Source organism: Poeciliopsis prolifica, unplaced genomic scaffold (genome assembly GCF_027474105.1).
Source record: "Poeciliopsis prolifica strain line A6 unplaced genomic scaffold, Auburn_PproV2 SCAFFOLD032, whole genome shotgun sequence".
Lineage (NCBI taxonomy): Eukaryota > Metazoa > Chordata > Actinopteri > Cyprinodontiformes > Poeciliidae > Poeciliopsis > Poeciliopsis prolifica.
The window spans coordinates 2004276-2024075 of NW_026562407.1; the positions used below are offsets into that span (position 1 = coordinate 2004276).

Here is a 19800-nt window from a genome sequence, read left to right on the forward strand (position 1 = left end):
GTAATTCTGTAAGGAGAATCCTAGTCTGAAGTTTGACTTCTGACAGAACAAAAATGTGTTCGGTGTATGAAAATATCTGGTTTCAATTGACTTACTTTTTACAAATTTGTGCTTTTCGTAAAATGCTAGACCTCACTTTATCAAAAACTGAGCAGTTTGAATATCAAGCACTTTCCAAACCTTAAAAACACCCAATTGAAGTTTCATACAAACTCTGTCATACATTTATTTGGTAAGTATCAGGGATGTCTTGGATCAAATATTTTGGTTTTCTCTCCACAAGCTTCTTAGTAGTTTACTGGAGTTCTGACCCAGTCCTTCCAATCAGGTTTCAGATCGTCCTTTAAGCCACTTTGTAACCACTTCTGCTGGTTGCTGAGGGTTGTTTGAAGCTCAATCTGTTCCAGTTTTACCGTCTTGGTTGCTGTCCTGAGGTTTCTCCAAGACTCCAGCTGCAGTCAGTCCAACAGACTTGATTCTTGTTGCCAGCAGTTGATGTTGGACTTTGTGGCCATTCAGTGGAGGCAAGGCTGAGGAAACCATGTCAACACTAAATCAGTCATTTGAATTTAAATGTTGCATTTGTTTCTGATATTGTACAGCCTTTGCTGAAACCCTTCATCAATGTGGTGAGATTTTGAAGTTGAACAAAAAAATGGAGTTATCTACCAGAGCTGGAACATGGCATTTAATTTGCTTATGTATTTTGTGTACTTTAAAATATAAATTAAACTGGAGGAAAGAGAACCCCAAACAGAAAAACAGACAGCTTAGATTTGTCTTTAACATCTTTATTCGTCTTTTTTCATTATTTTTAACTCTATTGAAATTCATACTGTGTTTTCAGAATTTTTTTTTTTATTTTTTCCCCCGTTTCTCTTTTTTTTTTTTTTTTGAAACAGCTTCTGTCATCTAACTCAAAACAAAAATCACCAAAAATGATTTCATGTTGTACGATCCACCTGGCGGACGGTCCCCGCTGGCTTATCCATTCTCCAGGTTGCTGTTCGGTGCTGTGGTCCAACACTGAGGAAGTTCCACCAGAAAACCAGAACTCCTGCATTTCCGGGCAGCGACAGCACCAAGACGAGCCAATAGGACGACCAATTACCCAGTGGTGAAATATTCTGATGGTTTCTCCATAATACTGCCGCTGAATTTATAAGCCCACGTGGCAGATTTCAGAAAACAGGACGTCGTAATTTGCGATTGCAGCTGAAACTTAACTGATATCATATTCAAACAATACAAACTCCGGAAAATCCTGGAACACGAGGAGTTCTGGTTCAGAAGGAAGAACTTCGTCGAGAAGGAAAACAAATTCTGTCCTTGAGTAGAAATGAAAAGAATTGGAGGGATGCAATACTGTCCACCAAATGCTCCACTTTATCAGGACAAATTGGACACCACAGTAGAAACCAACGACTCGTCCTCAAACACACTAAGTGGAAAGAAAGGAGGGAAAAAAAAAAAAAAGGAGACAGATCTGGACACCAAATCTGAGCGAACCGAGCCGGTCCAGCAGGAGGAGGCAGCGGCTGAGTTTCAAAGCAAACCCGTCTCCCTCCGTCCCCCCGTTCCCATAACAACGCTGGTCCCCAAATAAACCCAATCTGAAACCAAGCATGAAGCCGATAGCAAAATAAACAATTAGAATCTATATATATTTTTAAACAACAAACTCAACTTGATGCATGATTTAGGCGTTAAACCACCTCGGCTCTTACGCACTGGACAATATAAAAATCTGAAAAGTAAATTTCTCATCCACAATTACAGCTGTCCATGTCTGCTCTGACCGGTGGAAGTGAACTGCCAGGCAGGGTGGGGGCGAAGGGCGGGGGAGGGCAGGAGGCATCTGGGTTTGCTCAGAAACAGAGCCGCTGCCGCTACGGGTGAACTCGTATCTCTAGATGCACAAGAGCTGCGATGTAAGCAGGAGTTTTCGTATATCGGATTTAATGAATTTTCTTGACTGATGAGTTTGCAGAGCAGCCACAGAACCTCACTGGAGTCCCCTGAAATTCTTGTCCTTCTTTAGCCTTGCTGTTGCTGAAACCCTCTTCCTACTAAAAATGGTGTTTGTTCATTTTAGAGAAAAGAAAAAAAAATTGAAAATAAAGCAATTACAAGTGTGGATCCGAACTGATTTTGATTTCTTGTAAAGCCTTTGGGTTGAAGTTTTGACCTGGCATCTCTCTCAGGTAGCTGCCACAGTTCCCAGGGAGCCACAGTGAGCTCTGCATGCTTTGCAAAACGGCAAATATGACACGTGAAATGCAAATGATGAGCTAGCGTCTGTGGGGCCCAGCGCCCCTCAGTTTACGAGAAAAAAAACAAAAATAAAAAGATTAAAGAGGAAAAAAAGAAAAGAAAAAAAATAGAAATCCCCCCACCCCCCAACTGGGCCTACCGGCACGCCACTGACTTCAAGTGTACGGTGTGTGTTTGCGTGTGTGTAACAATAAGAATGTGTGCGGCCACGGCCGTAAAGAGTCTCTGGATGTGCAAGGGCTCATGTGTGCATGAAGGCTCCAGGGGGTGAGGGGGACTTCTAGTATTTCATCCCTGGCACAAATTCCTTCGCTTCAGGATTCAAGATGCTCTTCCTCTGCAGAAGAAGAGGAGAAAACAGACTTAAGAGCTTTTTCTTGTAAACAGGATGTGTGTGAAGGGGAGAGGAGAGGCAGACTCACCGCCACTTCCTCCACGTTGCTGTGGTGGTCGCTGACCGACAGCCCGTTGAGTTGCTGCTGCAGCTGGCCGACTCCCTGGTTGTTGAGGTCACGCGAAGGGATGAACCAGTCTTGGTCTTCTTCCTCCAGCATTTCCTGGAAGCAGCGCTCCAGGAACTCCTGCTCCAACAGCTCCTCTTCCACCTGGGAGATGAAAAACAAAAACACATGAGGAACGGATAAAATATAGAACAGAGACTCTGCGTCGCAGCATTTTACGTACACAATTTAAAGCTGCAGTATGTGACTTTCATGAATGTTTAAATAAAAAAAATAATATAGCTAGTTTGGGCTTGAATAATAATATTAAAAAAAAACAAGCTCCTCCGTCACCTGTAGAAATGCACAGATGATCAGAAACAACCAATCACAGCCAGGAGGCGGGTCTTAGCGCTGTCTATCACCTTCTCTCTGCTATGCTACAGAAACAGGCTTACATAAAACTACTAATGGAAACAAGAATAAAGCTTCTTTTCCCCAGACATTTTTAGGGTTTGATTGCTGTAATGCAGTTAAAATTCCTTCATTAAACATTGTAAAGCCCTTTTTGTAATATAAAGCTAATTTTCAAATTTGACTATTATACAGTTTTGAGTCTATTTTACTGTTCTAGATTGAATGAAAACATTAATTTCACATCTAAATCTACTAGGACTTAATTTTTGGCTTGACTGTGAGGAAATGTGGGACTCCTACAACGTGTATCGGCACATAACATAAACACACCTGTCTGTTATACTCCTCCTCGTTCTCCATCCACATGTACTCAGCAAACGGATTGGCATCGGGTCCGTCTCCTGCGTGCCCATTGGCCACCGGCTCTTTCCCTTCCTTTCCCGGCGCTCCGCCTCCCGGTGTGTTGGCGACCTCTGGACCGCTCATCTCAGCTGGCTCTGTTTGACGGTCACAGGATGAAAGTGAAAAACGTTGTAGGGCTGGACAACAAACACGTAATCGATACCAATAACAGATTCAGCAATTTCACTGAGCTCCCACCCAGAACCGCACAGGATTCTGGGGGATGTAGGCAGAGGAAAGGCTTTAGCTGCTCAACCAGCAAAGGAAGGTCGGTGGAATCAACCAACCCATTTTCTCTCTGGTTACCTAGCAAGCTGTTGAGTTTCCTGCTCAGCGGAAGTTAAAAGTTTTGCCATCGTCACGATAAACTTTGCTGGACAATAAATTATCCTGGTATTTATTGCGACAAATGGTAATGTTGTTGTTTTGAGACCGATTTGAAGTGATGCAATGTTAATGGCATAACGCAACAACACATCCTCAAATATCAACAAACTTTAACTTCTAACCAACATTCAACACAAAAATTCAATAGAAGCAACAAATAAAACGAGTTGTAATCAAACCGTCCTTCAAAACAAGAGCTAGCCAAAACTTCTGTCATCCAGTTTTTTCAGAAATAGAGAAAAACAAATCATGCAAATGAACATTTTTAAGTTTGCTTTAAATTTTCATGTGAAGAATTAATTTATTGCTTATCATAACAGGCCCAGGTCCCTCATAACTGCTTAAAAATAAAAAAATAAATAAAAAACAGCATGGAGAGAAAACTGGATAAAACAGGAAAGGTCGCGCCACAAGTTTGACACCATTTCAGATATATAAAGTAAAAAACCAATCTATAATTACTGATAGACTGACATGAAATGGTTGCATCATGATACATTTTTCAGATACACCGTCCAGCACTAAAACCTGGTAAATGGCCATCAAGTTCAATATCTCTAAATTTAGGAAAGGATCCAGGACAATCAGAATGATTCCCTTCTCATTAGAACATCTAGATAACAAACAGCTGGGATGGATCCAGTTAGGCGACCCAATTCATCAACTAAATCAGCCTGGAGCCCAAACAGAGTCTCAGGCATTTTGTTTACCATCTCCAGTTGGATTAGGAAGGCGGCGCTGCAGTAAAACACGCGTTTCATCATTAACTAGACACGAACACGCGTTACCAGGCAAACCCACGGAGTGTGTGGAAAGCTAATGGAAAGCAAGCAAATGAAATTTAAAAGCAGGTGGAGGCTGGAAAAAGCAGGAAGTGCAACTAATGAATTAAAACCTGCAAGAAATATAAAAAGGGCTACTGTCTGAGCATTGAGGGTTGCAGACTATAATTTCATTCACGAATGCTGAAGCACGTTTTAATGTGACGTGGCTCAGATGACTCACTCTGCCTAAAGCGGCTTTTTATTCAAACGCTTCATTAAAGCAAATCTGGAGCCTAAAATTTGGACAAGGGCTTAAAAATCCTGCATACAAATATTGTAAGAACAATTTTTACCAAGAGAGAAGTGGGTAAACAACTCCATTAAACCTCAGCGCACATCAGGAACTCAGATTATTTTACCCCGTCAAAATCACAGACAGACAAATATTACTTCTATTTTTTCCAGCTGCTGCAGATTGCTGAACATGATGCAATCAAGGCAAATAAAATGAGTCATGTGAAATCTTGCCGCTTGTTACAACACTCATACGTTTATCTTAGAAGAGGGATTTCAAAGGAAACAAAAAGGCTTTTGATGGTCAATATTCAGTTTTATGCAAATTCTCAGAAGAAATCCTTGTTTTGTGATAAAACTCACCTGTAGAGAAAAATTTACAGCAGTCATAAAGCCGGAGTCAAACATTTTCCAGTATCAGGATTCAACTGTAGTTGCTTTCACCTCGTTATGGTTCAATGTTGGTGGATTTATCCCGTTTAGTTATGGAAAATTTCCATTTACAGATTTTTCTGTAGAGCATATCTAAAATATTTGAAAGAAAAGGCAGCTGAAATATTTACACACAATGCTACTTGACACAATATTGGCTGTTCCCCAAAGAGTAGACATAAAGACTATAGACGTTAGCTTCTGCTGTACTGCTATGACGGTTTCCACTGTGCTTATTAATGCATATTCAGGTAGATTTACTGTTCTAACCATTACATAGAGGTGGTTTTAGACTAGAATGAGCCTCAAGTAGTCAGCACAATTGATGGAGTCAATGATAATTCTGCTGCAAATTTGTTGAGGCATAATTTTAATGCATTTCTGACCAAATTTGCAACATTTGTTACATTTTAAGCTGCTGCAGTTTGCTTACACACTGCACTCAAACTAGCTAAACTAATTGAAAAACCTGTTCCCCTCCTCACCTCTTGGGACGCTGTACCAAGAAACACTGAATGGAACGACAAATAAAAATGGAGTGGTGTCAGATTCCAGCAGTGTAAGAATTTCTCTTTTGCAAAACTCAGTCATTTCTTCTTCTGGCATTAGACTTGCGTGTTCATTTTTGGTTGCATTTACCCAGAATCCCCTGTGCTATTGTCCACTTCCTACTTTTGGAGTTGTAGCCGGTTTGCTTAGCATTCATACAAGCATTCAAACTGCATATATGTGTAGTTTGTTTTTTTTTGGTCCACATCAGAGCCTGATCGCACAAACAAACCTGAGTTTCTGAATAAACTAGAGTTCAACTAAAGCGGCCTAATCAGGACTGGTGTGAATGCATCCTCTAATACGGAAGGGTCAAATTCCCATCCTGAAGAGTCACCAGAATCACATAATTGGATCACAAACCGGGCTTAGTAAATGTCGAGTCCGTAAGGATTTGATTCAGTCATTTGTTTTCAGAGTGTTGGATTTAAGGCTGATCCATCTGCTGCTCAGTCAGCTGAGCCAAGTTATTTCATCTCAGAGGATGAAGTCGCCTAAAATATGGGACAACTTCTGGCCCGGGCGAAGGCAGACAGGAAGTTTCATTGAGAACCTCAGCAGCACGAGGGACGATCAGCGGCTGAGGATGACGCCGAGCCAAAAAAAGAAAAAATGTTCTGAGAGATTGGACAAGTTGTCCCGTCTGCCATGTCTGGCTGAATAAATGTTAATGGAAACACTTAGAAACACACCGGATTTATCAACTTTTGCAGCTGATCAAATCGTTTTATTTACACCAACAAAAATCACATTTAAAGACAACTCTAAAAACAAAATAAACAGTAATATTATTGTCTCTAATACTACACTTTAGGAAAAAGCTTTAATAGAAACTGTTTTTCTACAGGAGTTTCACTTATTTTGTTACCAATTCAGTCAAGTTACACATTATATTCTAACTACTAAGGCTTATTTTACTCTTAAATAATTTTTTTTTTTAAACTGAATACAATAAAACCAAATGATTGTTCTTATTGGTTTGTTTGCAGTACTTAGTTCTGCCTTAGTGGGAATGTTTTAAAGTACAATTCTTGTCGCTTTATGTAAAAGTTTACTTTAAAAAACACTTTGCTGACATTTCAGATGAACTAAATACATAAGTTACAGTTTCATCCACTGCCAACTAAGAAACATTTCTCAAGTAGAAAGAAACTATGTACTTCAGTCTCTTTTTACACCACATAATTTATATCAATATTAAATTGCATAAAATGTTTTCAATTAAAATATTGCTTTTTTTTAATAAATAAAAGAAAGGAACAGTTGCGGTAAAACCACTAGAAAACAAACTCCTTATATATGCAGTAAAGTAAATATCTTCAGGAAGTGAAAAAAAATCTACTTCCCTTATTGAGTAAGACTTCCTCTTCCTTCAGCGGGATTTTCCCTCCCTCATCTGGGATACTAACGTCTCGATCAACAATAAAAGTTCACAGACAGCCTGTTTGTCACAAAACAAAGAAATTCCTCCAAGTGAAAGGAGTTGGGATTTGATCGGCGCTTTTCTGACGCAGGCGTACTGTTACTACTATACTAGACAAGCCCTCACTGATGACATAATCCTCCTGCTGCTGCTACAGGCCAGTCATGACTCACATGATAAAAAAATATATATATAACTCAACGAGCAGCATTAGCGCCGACCTGACCTAGGCGTCATTTCTGCAATGTTTGACTTGCAGAAAACGTCCCATAATGAGCCAATGCCAAACCTCAGACAGAAATGTTTCTCCTTGCACGTCCTGTGCAGCGCAGTCGCCGTGTGCAAGCAGAGTTTATCCTGACACAGGCGGACAAACTGTGTTTTTCAGGACAGTGTGAACAAACATGTAATCTAAGTAGGTTAGAGGACAGAGGAAAGATGTGACCGAATCCGTCTAAGAGAGGCAATAAAGACGGCTAATCGAATGGCTATAACCGATAAATGAAAAACTAACCGGTCAGGAGAAAGAATCACTTCAAAGAGAAATCTCATGAGTTGCTTTCAATCTGAATAAATGTGTCAAAAATGACATTAAAGGTTTATATTAAAAAATAAAAATAAAAAAACTGGTAAAGCTTCAAATGAGATGAGGAAAAAAAAACAAGTGACAAATCAAGAAAATAAGCCCAGTAATTATGATCCTGATAGAAAACTACTTCAAAACCAAAATCCTTTAAATATTTAACATAGAGCCACTAAAAACAACTTAAACCCTACTATATTAGCCTGCAACTAGCAATTAAACACATTCAGCAGCCAAACCAACTAATGCACATTTGCATCATTCATGCAATAATTATCAGTTAAGATAAACAAATACGATGCTGAAATCCAATTAGTGCGGTGAAAACACACCAACATATTGTGAAATTACTGTTTTTCATGCACACATCTTAAATTTTAGTGTTGAAATGTAACCTTCTAATACAAGTTTTTGGATTGAAAGATGTATATTTTTAACTTAAAACATCCAGATTTCCATCACTAGTGAAAGGAAGTAACTAGAAGAGTCATTTTCAACATTTACATTTTAATTTGTATGATTAAACATACTAGGTTAATATAAATGTAGCTTGAACTGGAAAGAAAAGGTTTTATTTATAATAATTTGTAATTTTTTTTCTTCTGTGAGGTTAAGGCAAAGTCCATTTAGCTCTAAATTTGTTACTGCATGCAGGTTTAAAAATGTTAGTTCTTAAAAAAATACATAAAATTGGCTACCAACTACAATTACATTGAATGTTCCAACTCTTTCTACTAAATTACTGTATTAAAAAGAAAAACTTGCATGTTTGTAAGGGTATCTCTATGTTTTATATATATATATATATATATATATATATATATATATATATATATATATTATTATTATTATTATTATTATTATTATTATATTTCCTGATTTTCTTCTGCCCTCGTTCTCCTTTAAGAGCATCAGCAGCAACAGTTAGGATGACTAATTTAATGTAAATTAATCATTTTACCAGCAAGACTAAACCAAAATCCAATTCACCAAGTATGTTTTGATTAATATTTTTTTAAAATTACATGAAAAACTAAAGTATATAGAAAATATATATAGAAAAAACAAAGATCAAGGTAAATATGAGAATATACATAAACCAAATAAGTAACTTTTTTTAAATATATTTTTGGATTAAAGCTACATTTTGAAATATTTCAACTTGTTTTGTATTTCTATTTTAGACATTGCATGATGATGTTTTTAATACACGGAGGGACGCAGGCGGTAACAACCAACTAATTCAGTTTATGACATTTTCTAATAATTTGTGAATTTTAAACACATTTTAAACACTAAACTGTATGTGAAACCTTGAAAATATCAGATATCGTTAATGAGTGTCAGCAGGGGGGAACAAACCATTGATAAACTGTCCGTTTCGGCCATAATAACCAGTGTAAATAAGCGCCTTCCTAACTGTTTCCGTGATGTAACCGAGCTGCATGTAACAGGAGCGATGCGGCTCGGAGCTAACGCCTTGCTAACGGGTTCCTCCAGGTGTAAAGCTGTGGCCCAGGCTGCCTGGAGTGAACGGATTTAGCTGAGGTAATGCTCAGAGGCCGGCTGTAAACACACTGTCAGTGGACGGGGCCTAAAAAAAAGGAAAGGTGAGAAGCTATCCCAGCAACAACAAAGAGCGGAGGGGGGCTGGCTGCCTGCCACAAAACTGTTTTTACCTCAAGCTCAAAAAGCGCAAAACATCCCCAACATTACAAGCATCAAATTAAAAAGGGACGAGATCAGCTTTTTAAACGCTTCGAAGCAGACCGAGGACAAACGCAGGTGCTGCGCGAATATTTGAGGCCAAACAAAGTGGGCTTTGCTATCAGCTAGCAGGCTGCTACAGCATGGCAGCATCCCTGAAGCAGGTCAACAAAACAAGCGTCCGCTTACCAACATAACCGCCGTCTAACACGCATCAATCACCGGGCATTTACATGCAGCACTTCGACATTTATATCTACCTGGCATTGTTCTGTCGGTATTCGTCTGAAAGCGAAACGTTAATTGGGTCGTAGTGCCCAGAGAAGAGTGCTCGCTCGTCGTTTCTCCAGCGGGGGATTTCTCTGAGCTAAATCCTGTTAGCCTGCTGCTATCGTGCTCTGCTGATGCGTTCGCGGACTTTATAGCAGCTCGGACATGTCGCGACATGTCAGTGACAGCCAATGCAACTCGGCAAAAACGGTTTATAGTCAAGTTTTTAAATATGGGTTAGCGTGTTCTAAAGGTTTGGGAACGTGCGCAGCGACTTTACGGTAAAAAAAAAATACTAGATTAAAAACTAATATTTTTCATTTGCTTGTAAAGCAGTTTACAATTGAAACCAGAAATTTAAATACAGGGGCGGCCCAAGCTTTTTTGGGACCAACATGTCAAAACACAAATGCTACTAGCACCTACTAGCATCAGCATCATGTAATTATGGCCATTAATTTTAACCTTAAATAAGTAGCAAGCTAAGAAAAAAATTTTGGATTCTGATTTGATCTAAGAGTGCCATTTTATTTCAACCATCTGAAAGTAATAGCAAATAAACACAAAATTTATTGTAAACAACTTTGATATCTTAGGCTTCCACAACAGTGTAAGCAGCCATCAACAGGAAGCAACTAACTTATTATTTGTACAACTATTTAAAAAATGGAAATTATATATATATATATATATATATATATATACTCATTTCTATCATGTTACCTTGATGCTCGTGGGGTCCCCCTGGTGGGGTAGGGGTCCTAAGCAGTCACTTAACTCGTAAATGTGTTTTTCCAGCTCTGTTTAAATGCACTGAATAAAAAGAAAAAAAAAGGTTCCTCTGTTTGAAGTTAAATCAGACCAAACCTTTCATGCTTTAAGTCAGTTAGAATTACCTGAAGTATCTCTTTTTGCTATATTCCACAACAATGACAGGAAATATATATCAGATTTATTTATTTAGGTTTTCAAAATCAGCTGGAGTTCTGGTCCATTCCTCCTGACAGAAGCGGTGGAACTGAGTCAGATTTGTAAGCCTCCTTGTTCTATTCACTATTTTTGTCCTTTAAAAAAAAAAAGGAAATAAAATCAAGATTTGTAGACATGACTAGAAATGCGGGTAAAAAGGACAACGTTAACAAACAGATTGTAAATCGCAACATGTTCAAACGTCAGGGCAGAAAGCTCAAAATCAGTAAATATATACAAAAATAATATATTTATAAATAATACAAATAAATAAGCAGTAAATCAATTGATCGCATGATAAATTAAAATTAGCTACATTATTTTCAGAATTAAGGCTTGTATAGTTACTTCTTTTAGAAATGCAAATTTCATCCTCATTTTGTTCTGCAGATTAGATGACTGAACTTTTGTCTTTTTAGGCTTTTTTTTGTTTAGACAAAGCCAGATTTACTTGTCTATGAATTAAATATTTCATTTTTTATTTAGTTTTTAATATTTTTACACATTTTTGTGAGGTGTTTTTTAGAAAGTTAATTTTTATTTTTGTATTTTTACTTATTTATTATTATTATTATTATTCAGTTTTATAAAGACAAAATAGTTTCCAAATATATTTTTTCCTATATTTTTGACTGTTTAATGTTTTTCATAGCCAGAGCAGCAGGTTTTTAATTAATTTTTTTCTTATTTTTATGCGTCTTTTACTCCATCAAAATAATAAAATAAAAAAATAAACATATATTTTCCAGTTTTTTTGATAACACATTTTCCAATTTTCCAGTTTTTTGATAACACATTTTCCAACTGTAGCAATTTTTTTTTAAATGAGTTTTAGAAAGCTGAACTTTTATCTTAAAAATTCAGAGCTGACAGGAGGTCCCTGAACGCATCATGTGGACAAACATCCACCACGATGCTCTTCACTCTCTTCCACGAATGCTTGCGTGGCTTCGTGAATTAAAGCATTTCCCACGACTAATTAAGACATTTAAACGCTTCCGTTTCGTTTCAACTCTACCGTGGCTGAATTTGGCTGAATCATTACGAAATAAAACATTTCTGACGTTGACAATAGTGCGCGTGGAATTGCTACAGCTCGCGTTACGCACATCTAACCTCGGGAACCGTGTCCTGACCTTTAACCAGCATTTTTCAGGAGTTATTTCCCTATTTTTGCACACACAGTTTGATGTAACATTACGCAGAAATAGACTCATGTTCAGAAGAACTGCGGCTAGTTATTTATTCACACGGAGTGCGTCCAGCCTGCGCTGTTGTCTTTTTAAGCTAGTTTTCACCCACTCACCACTGAACTTTAAGTGCGAAACGGGGGCAATCCGCAAGCCAGCTGTCAAGACAGGAGGGGGGCAAAACGTCTCTTTAACGGTCCCAAAAACCCACGCTGGGAAGAAAGTCCTCCAGTTAGCTCCAAGCCGCTTGTTTTACTCTTGTGTCCTCGACTCGGTTTGCTCGTGTTATTAAGCTAAAACACGACAAAAAACGCTAGATTCAGTCTGAGCGCTGAGAGGGAAAAAACAGTGTCGTAGCCCGCTTGTCCAGTTGTACCCTTCACTGATTGGCTGAAATGAACGTCGATCGGAGCTTCCTCGCAACGCTATTGGTCCATGTTGAAGACAGGTCCCGCCTGACTTCTCCATTCACGTAAGTAAACAAAATCGTCCTTTTTGCTCCTGTCCCTTATTCTTGTGATCATAAGAGTTTGTACTTGACGACGTGGCCCTTTTTTAAGGAGGTCTTACGTGTATTTTAGATGTTAAGTTCCAACGCTGTGCTTTTTCGAGGGACAGGGACGGGAATAATGGAGGAAAAGAGGAATAAAAGTTAGGCATGGATACTTTTGGAAGCAGTCATTTTCAAAGTTGGGGTCAGGACCCCACTTAGGACCTCTTCAGAAATCAACCTAAATGCTAAAAATATATATTAAGCACAAAGCATATGAATTTTAAAAATGTAACAAACTGCAAAAACACCAACTGAATATAAGTAAAAGCAACATGTAAGTAAATATATTATCTATTGATGCGAGCATTTCTTTTAAACCTGGAGAGTCTGGGTCGTATTCCTCTTACATTTTTGTTTTGTGGGGCAAAAGTTTGGGAAAACTTCTAAACTTGAGTGCATGTTTATCCTTATAATCATTTTCATTATTATTAGAGATAACCATAAGCATTGTATTTTAAGTTTTCTTAATAAATTTATAAAATATGTTGTCTTAAAGAGAGTTGCTTTTTTTGATCTTGAGCGTATTCAATATGTTCTTATAAATATACATTTAGTAGAGCAGAGTAGCGACTTCAAGGTTAGAATCACTTCCTAGTTTTTTATTTTTTAGTTTTTTAAGTTCATAATGATCATTGTTACTGCATTGATGTGATGCCAGCTTTTGGTTTTCAGCTGCAGTGCAACAGATGGATGCATTACTCCTGGATCACAGTGGAGGGCGACTGTAGCACACACTGTGGGTGACACACTGGCATTTAGTTTAAATCTGGACCACAGAGGAGAACTCGTACAGTAGACGTGTATTAGTTTTCTCTAAGCTGTATTCAGTCCGAGTCCTTACAGAAACATCAGAAACCCTCATCAAAGTGCAATGTCATCCCAGTTTCTAATTTAACATTGACAAAGTTCATTTTTTTTCCATGACTCTCTTTGGTCCACTTAACTAAATGTAAATAATCTCTGCAACTGAATTCCAGCTTCTTTGTTTTGTTTTCTTGGTCTCTAGAGGTTTTTTTTTTTTTTTTTGTACATGCCTGTATTTGTTGAAAAAAAGATGCAGACATTAAATTCAAGAATGCCAGATGTTCCCCTCAGTGTCAGTCTAAATTTAAGCCTCTGTGTGTGTGTGCGTGTGCGTGTGCGTGTGCGTGTGCGTGTGTGTGTGTGTGTGCGTGTGTGTGTGTGTGTGCATGTGTGTGTGCGTGCGTGCGTGTGTGTGTGCCTGCAGATCATTTGTCCACAGCGTCCTGCGATATGTGTCCCTGCACAAAGAGCTGCAGGAATGTATGATTAAACACATATGTGCGTGTAAGCTGAGTGTGTGCTGCAGCTACATGTTTAATGACGTCTATCTGGGAAATATCTGGTGTTTTTCAGGCTTTAATGAAGATTTTATGCATAAAAATTTAAAGAATAGAAACAAACTTGAAGCCTTTTCAAAATAAATGTTTGCCAGAACAGTTTTTCTTGCTGAAACCTCTTTTGATTTGTCCTAATGCTTGTTTTCTTCCCTCTTTTAGCCAGTTGAATCTTGTCTAATGAGATTTTATGACATAAAAACTATTTTAAATGTCTTGCTGTTTTGTTTAGATTCATATAATCTTGTGGGAAAATAACCTTTTTACACCTGACGGTGAAAACAGATGAAAATAAGGCTTTCGATACCCACCCCCTTCATTTGTTTACACAAACTAACATCTCAGAAATCCTAAGTAATGTGAGCAGGTAAAATTTATTTGCAAAACACTTTTTAGAGACATAAAATCACAAAGCATAGTATGATCAAAATCAACCTTAAAACAATTTAAAGCATAAAACAAACCCAATAAAATCATGACATAAAAGCCTGGGATTTTTTTTAAAAGTTTTAATGTGATTATAATGAATTAATAAACCCTAATTAAGAATTACTTTATATTGTGGATATAAATGTAAACCATTGTAATCCATATCTAATTCCAAAAAAGCATTAATCTGCTTCATTCTTTGCATTTTTACTTATAGAATTAAGGTTTATTGAATCTCAATCTGAATTTCGAAGAAACTCTGATCAGATAGAAATTATCCAGTCTAGGTTTTATTTATCAAACCTTTTGGATTTTCAAATATTCATCATCAGATCTCTTAAAATAAAGTGAAATGCCAATTTGGCTCAGCTCTGCATCAGCTCTGCTTGAATCAAATCACAAGCCTGTAAAGACGTATCCCAAATCTCCTTCAGCTGCATCTGCAAATGTATCTACGCAGGAGGAAACAAATATAAATATGTACCTAAATTACCACATTTTTATTTGTGAAATAAATGTGATATTATGCTCTGTGTCGCAGTGAAGTTGGTGCAAATGTACTGAGTTCATTTGCTAAATGCAAATGAACACAACATTTAGAATAAAACAGAAACAGCCTTTATTGTTCTGCAAAAGGAAAATTCAGCAACAAATATAAAAATTCACACAATCAATCAATCAAATCAAATTTTATTTGTATAGCACATTTCAGCAAGGCATTTCAAAGTGCTTTACATCATAAACACAAGAACACAAAGTCATGCATCATAGAATAGACAATACACTGTAACATATTACATTTCAAAAACAATTCTAAACAGGTGTGTTTTTAGTTGCGATTTAAAAGAAGTCAGGGTTTCCGCTGTTTTACAGGTTTCTGGAAGTTTGTTCCAAATTTTTGGTGCATAGATGCTGAAAGCTGCTTCTCCTCTCTTGGTTCTGGTTCTGGGGATGCAGAGCAGACCAGAACCAGAAGACCTGAGAGGTCTGGAAGGTTGATACAACAACAGCAGATCTTTGATGTATTGTGGTGCTAAGCCGTTCAGTGTTTTATAAACTAACAACAGTATTTTAAAATCTATTCTCTGAGCTACAGGGAGCCAGTGGAGGGACTTTAAAACTGGTGTTATGTCTCTATCTTCCTGGTTTTAGTGAGAACATCAGCAGCAGCATTCTGGATCAGCTGCAGCTGTCTGATTGATTTATTGGACAGACCTGTGAAGACGCTGTTGCAATAATCAATGCGACTAAAGATAAACGCATGAATGAGTTTCTCTAGATCTGGCTGAGACATTAGTCCTCTAATCCTGGAGATGTTCTTCAGGTGATAGAAGGCCGACTTTGTAATTGTCTTTATGTGGCTCGCAAGGTTCAAGTCCGAGTCCATCACTACTCCCAGGTTTCGGGCCTGATCACTAGTTTTTAGTTGTGATAACTGAAGCTGTGCATTGACTTTAGATCGTTCCTCTTTAGGTCCAAAAATAATGACTTCAGTTTTGTTTCTGTTCAGCTGGAGAAAGTTTTGGCACATCCACACATTTATCTGTTCTAAACATTTATTCAGTGATTGTGTTAAGATGCTTTAAACAAAGCATCTTAAGTGTTAAAACAATATATAAATAAATAAAATTAACAATAATACCAACAATATAGACTGTAATGAAAGAAATGCTATTTGAAAAATGAATAAAGTCAGAGTAAATCCAAACACCAACATGTATGTAAACACTTATGGAGTTTGTTGTGTTTATTTGTAAAACAGCCAAAGATCAAAGCATGATCATAACAGTCCTATTTTTGGTGGCTAAAAATTTGCACTATCAGAGTTCACTAAAGAACAGATCCAGTTCTTCAGCTTTTCCCAGTTTTTCTCTCCACTCACTGGTCTGACCTTCTCCTCTCTGCTCTCAAATCCCCGTCAGTCCCCCTCGCCATAAATTTCCTCCTTCGTCTTTGCAGTCGAATCATAAATCATAAAGTTTCCTTCCTGCTCCCCTTTCTTGCTTGCTATAACAGTTTTTTTATGACACAATAGCCCAGACTCCATATAAAAGAGCAGCCACGTTTTCATATGTGTGTGTGTGTGTGTGTGTGTGTAACCTCCAGCTCTTTCCTGTGGCTCCGGGTCCCCACCCCAGGCTGTATAGTGCGACTCAAACATTCACGTGGATATACACTGGAGGAGACGACACACCCCTAGAATGCACACTAAAGAGGAAGTAGCACGTTAGTCCTCGAACTTCCACCCAAACATACAGAAATACCTTCTTTAATTTCTGCACAAGCCCCGAATTGTTGCACACACAGGTGATTATTGTCAGTTTTTTGTTGTTACTCACATCTGTGGAGTTGCTAAGCATCAGGCCTAACGTGAATTTAAGAAGAAAAAAAAAGGAGTTGGAACCATAAAATATATTTATCAAACTGTCTGGAGTCACTTCTGTGTTGAAGCTTGTTTCTCTGCCGGAATATTTGGAGCCATGTCACTTCATCTACAGAAAATCCTATTTTTATTCCAAAGCAGCTCAAAATTAAACAGATTTTAGTTGGGAATACGTCTGGGCTTTGACTAGACCATTCTAACACATGCAGATGTAGGTAGAATACCAAAAGATTTTACTCAAATAAGAGCAGCACTACTTTATCATATTTTTAGTGAAGTCAAAGAAGGCATCAAAAAAAAAAGTATTTGATGTTTCTGATCAAAACATCAATTATTTAATATTTAAAAGTCACATCATTAGACGGACCAAAATATAAAGTTATTTAGAATTTTGGAATTGTAAAGACCAAAATGACAATAATTCAAATAAATAATTATAAGATAACAAAATCAGGCAAAAGAAAAAAAATTCCATATCAATTAATTTTAATATGAAGCTGCAAGTTTGTGTCTGTTTCTGGTGCAGTTACCTAGCAACATTAGCCCTGTCACCTAGCAAACCAAGTGGAGTTCCAGAACATTTGGTCAGCTGGTTTGACCGCTGCACAATGGCTGCTGGAAAAGACAAGTGTTTCCAGAAACCACTTGCTACATCTTTGTCTGTTGTGCAGAAGGTTCCACTTTTGCTTTTCAAAGATGCACGTGGATATAATTGTGCATTTGTTTGCAGCCATTTTCATGTGTGAGTGTAGATGTTGAATTAGGGGGCGTGGCCAGCAGCAGCTTATTTGGATTTAAAGTGACAAGATGCACTGTCACTTTAAATCACTTCAAACTGACCAGACTAAAATCTCATTATCTAATGACTGTGCAACCCATGTAACAACCTTCCTTAACATGTTCAAGGAACCATAATAGGTCACCTTTAACTTGACTTTTTCACCTAAACATTGCAACTCCGTTTTGCTCGTTTCCGCAGAGTGACGTCTGCTGCTATCTTGGGAAGTAACAAGTTCTCATTCAAGCTTCTGTTGACATTTTTGGGCTATTTAAAGAAACTGCCAGGCAGCATCAATGTGTGTTTGAGTCCGTGCATGTTAGTGTGTCATATGGCATGGGTGTGTTTCCGTTGCTGGAGGATTACTTCCAGAGTCCCTGAGATAATGTTGAATTCATGAAAGGAATGTCACACAGGGGGTTCCTTCCTGTCACCTGACCCCATCTCTTCCTGTGCAGAGTTTCCTGAGTCTGAGTGTCCGCCGAGGAGCCAGATCCTGACTGAGGTGATGCAGGGGCTGATCTGCAGCGCTGCTGATAGAATGAGGATGGATGCAGAAGAAAGAAGCAAACTTCCTCCATCTTCCTTATGGTTAGCAACTCCAGGTCTTTAAAGGTTCTCCGTGACAAACTGATATTCGGGGAAGAAGTAGCGACATCTATTAAGATGTTCTTAAGATGGTTTCACGCCTGACAGTCGGGTAGATTTGGTTCAATTGGAGACCAAAACTGCGACATTTGTTCTATTTTCAGTTGTAACGGTGTTTGGTTCTCATGAACCAAACACTTTGAGAAACCTGTTCACCTCCTTGCCTGTGGTGGCGCTGCACCAAGAACCACTGAAGGAAACGACACAAACACTGCAGAAGAAGACACGCCTGCAACTTCCTTCTTCAAGACATGTTACAGAAATGGAGTGCCGTCAGATTTTAGTGTTTGTAGGTTTTGAAAAAGATCACTAGCAATTTCTCCACTACACTCTCACTTTTCTCTAGATTGTATTCATCCAGAGTTCCCTGTGCTGAGCTTACCCCTAAATAGAAAAAAATCTAGTTTGTTTATCTTGCAAGGTCGGTGTGAATGAGCAATCGAACTCTGATTCAGATCAAGCAAACTCTGGGCCACTTCATGCAGCGTGAACTCTGGTACGGTTCTGATGCAAATGTGAATGCAATCGGACCAGAGACCACGGCAAAAAGCAGAAAGCAGAGCATAGTGCAGGAGGAGAACACATTGCAGTGTGAAAGTGAACCGCAACAGCTCAAAATGTAACAAATGTTGCAATTTTGGTCCCCAATCGAACTAAGCCTACCCAATTATCAAGTGTGAAAATACTTGATAATCCGCTTCCTGCTTTTGGAGTGGTCTCTGGTCCACTTGGCATTCACATATCCACTTAAACCAAACCAGAATTCACTTCAACCAAACCAAGACTTAGGTGTTTTAGACAGACCAGAGTTCAGTTAAAGCCAACTAAACAAGTCTGGTGTGTAGTCAATAGTTTGAGTCCTCGTATGTAAGTAAACTAGAAAAGTACAGGAAAACCTTAAACTCTATACATGTCTGAAAATGCTTCGAAAGAACCATTTCTGTCTGTCGGAGAGCTGTATGTGGTATTATTTGAGAAAAGGCTGAATAAAACAACAAAAGAAGTTACAATATGGAGGAAAAGAAGAGAGTGAAAGAGGTGATGGCAGGCTTTGCATGGGGCCTCTTGGTTTTTCAGTCAACAGGGGGAGAGGTGCCAGGTAATGGCTTCCAGACCCACATGCATGCACGCACACACACACACACACACACACACACACACACACACACACACACACACACACACACACACACACACACACACACACACACACACACACACACACACACACACTCTAATTCTATTTGGAAGTCTGACAAGATGAGGAAGCTGAGTGTATCTGAACATGTGTGTGTGTGTATATAGATACCCGGGGCATTTATTCCACATAATAAAAAGATCCGGCTTGCTTTTTACCAATGAAGGGTTGGATTAGCACTACTATCTTTGTGCATACACACACATGCAACAACACTGTCGATTCAGATCTCTGCAGATCTACTGAAAACACACTACAGACATTAAAAAAAAACTCAAGACCAAAAATAAGCATGTTTGTAAGAGCTGAAATCAAACAAGTAGCACTGAAGTTGCCTTTACCTTCTGAATAG

At 38.2% G+C, this 19800-nt stretch overlaps 2 protein-coding genes across 3 annotated transcripts in view; one reads left to right on the forward strand and one right to left on the reverse strand.

The window, feature by feature from the left end:
• Window positions 1–775: 775 nt before the first annotated feature.
• paip2b (poly(A) binding protein interacting protein 2B) lies at window positions 776–12443 on the reverse strand. Of its 2 annotated transcripts, none has more exons than XM_055051142.1 (4): window positions 12218–12443; window positions 3462–3628; window positions 2697–2879; window positions 776–2611 (listed from the first exon to the last, which is right to left on the reverse strand). In XM_055051142.1, the coding sequence occupies exons 2-4, from the start codon at window positions 3615–3617 to the stop codon at window positions 2555–2557; spliced, it is 396 nt and encodes a 131-aa protein (XP_054907117.1). In that variant the 5' UTR covers window positions 3618–3628; window positions 12218–12443; the 3' UTR covers window positions 776–2554. The 2 variants fall into 2 exon arrangements, with proteins under 2 accessions (XP_054907117.1, XP_054907116.1); XM_055051141.1 differs by lacking the exon at window positions 12218–12443 and adding an exon at window positions 9933–10124.
• Window positions 12444–12486: 43 nt separating this feature from the next.
• Window positions 12487–19800, forward strand: part of hspa12b (heat shock protein 12B) — a 31416-nt gene continuing 24102 nt past the window's right edge. The window contains exons 1-2 of the mRNA XM_055051137.1: window positions 12487–12573; window positions 18061–18168. Of these exons, the coding sequence (XP_054907112.1) occupies window positions 18111–18168 (58 nt within the window). The 5' untranslated portion in view covers window positions 12487–12573; window positions 18061–18110. The remainder of the gene's footprint in view (window positions 12574–18060; window positions 18169–19800) is intronic.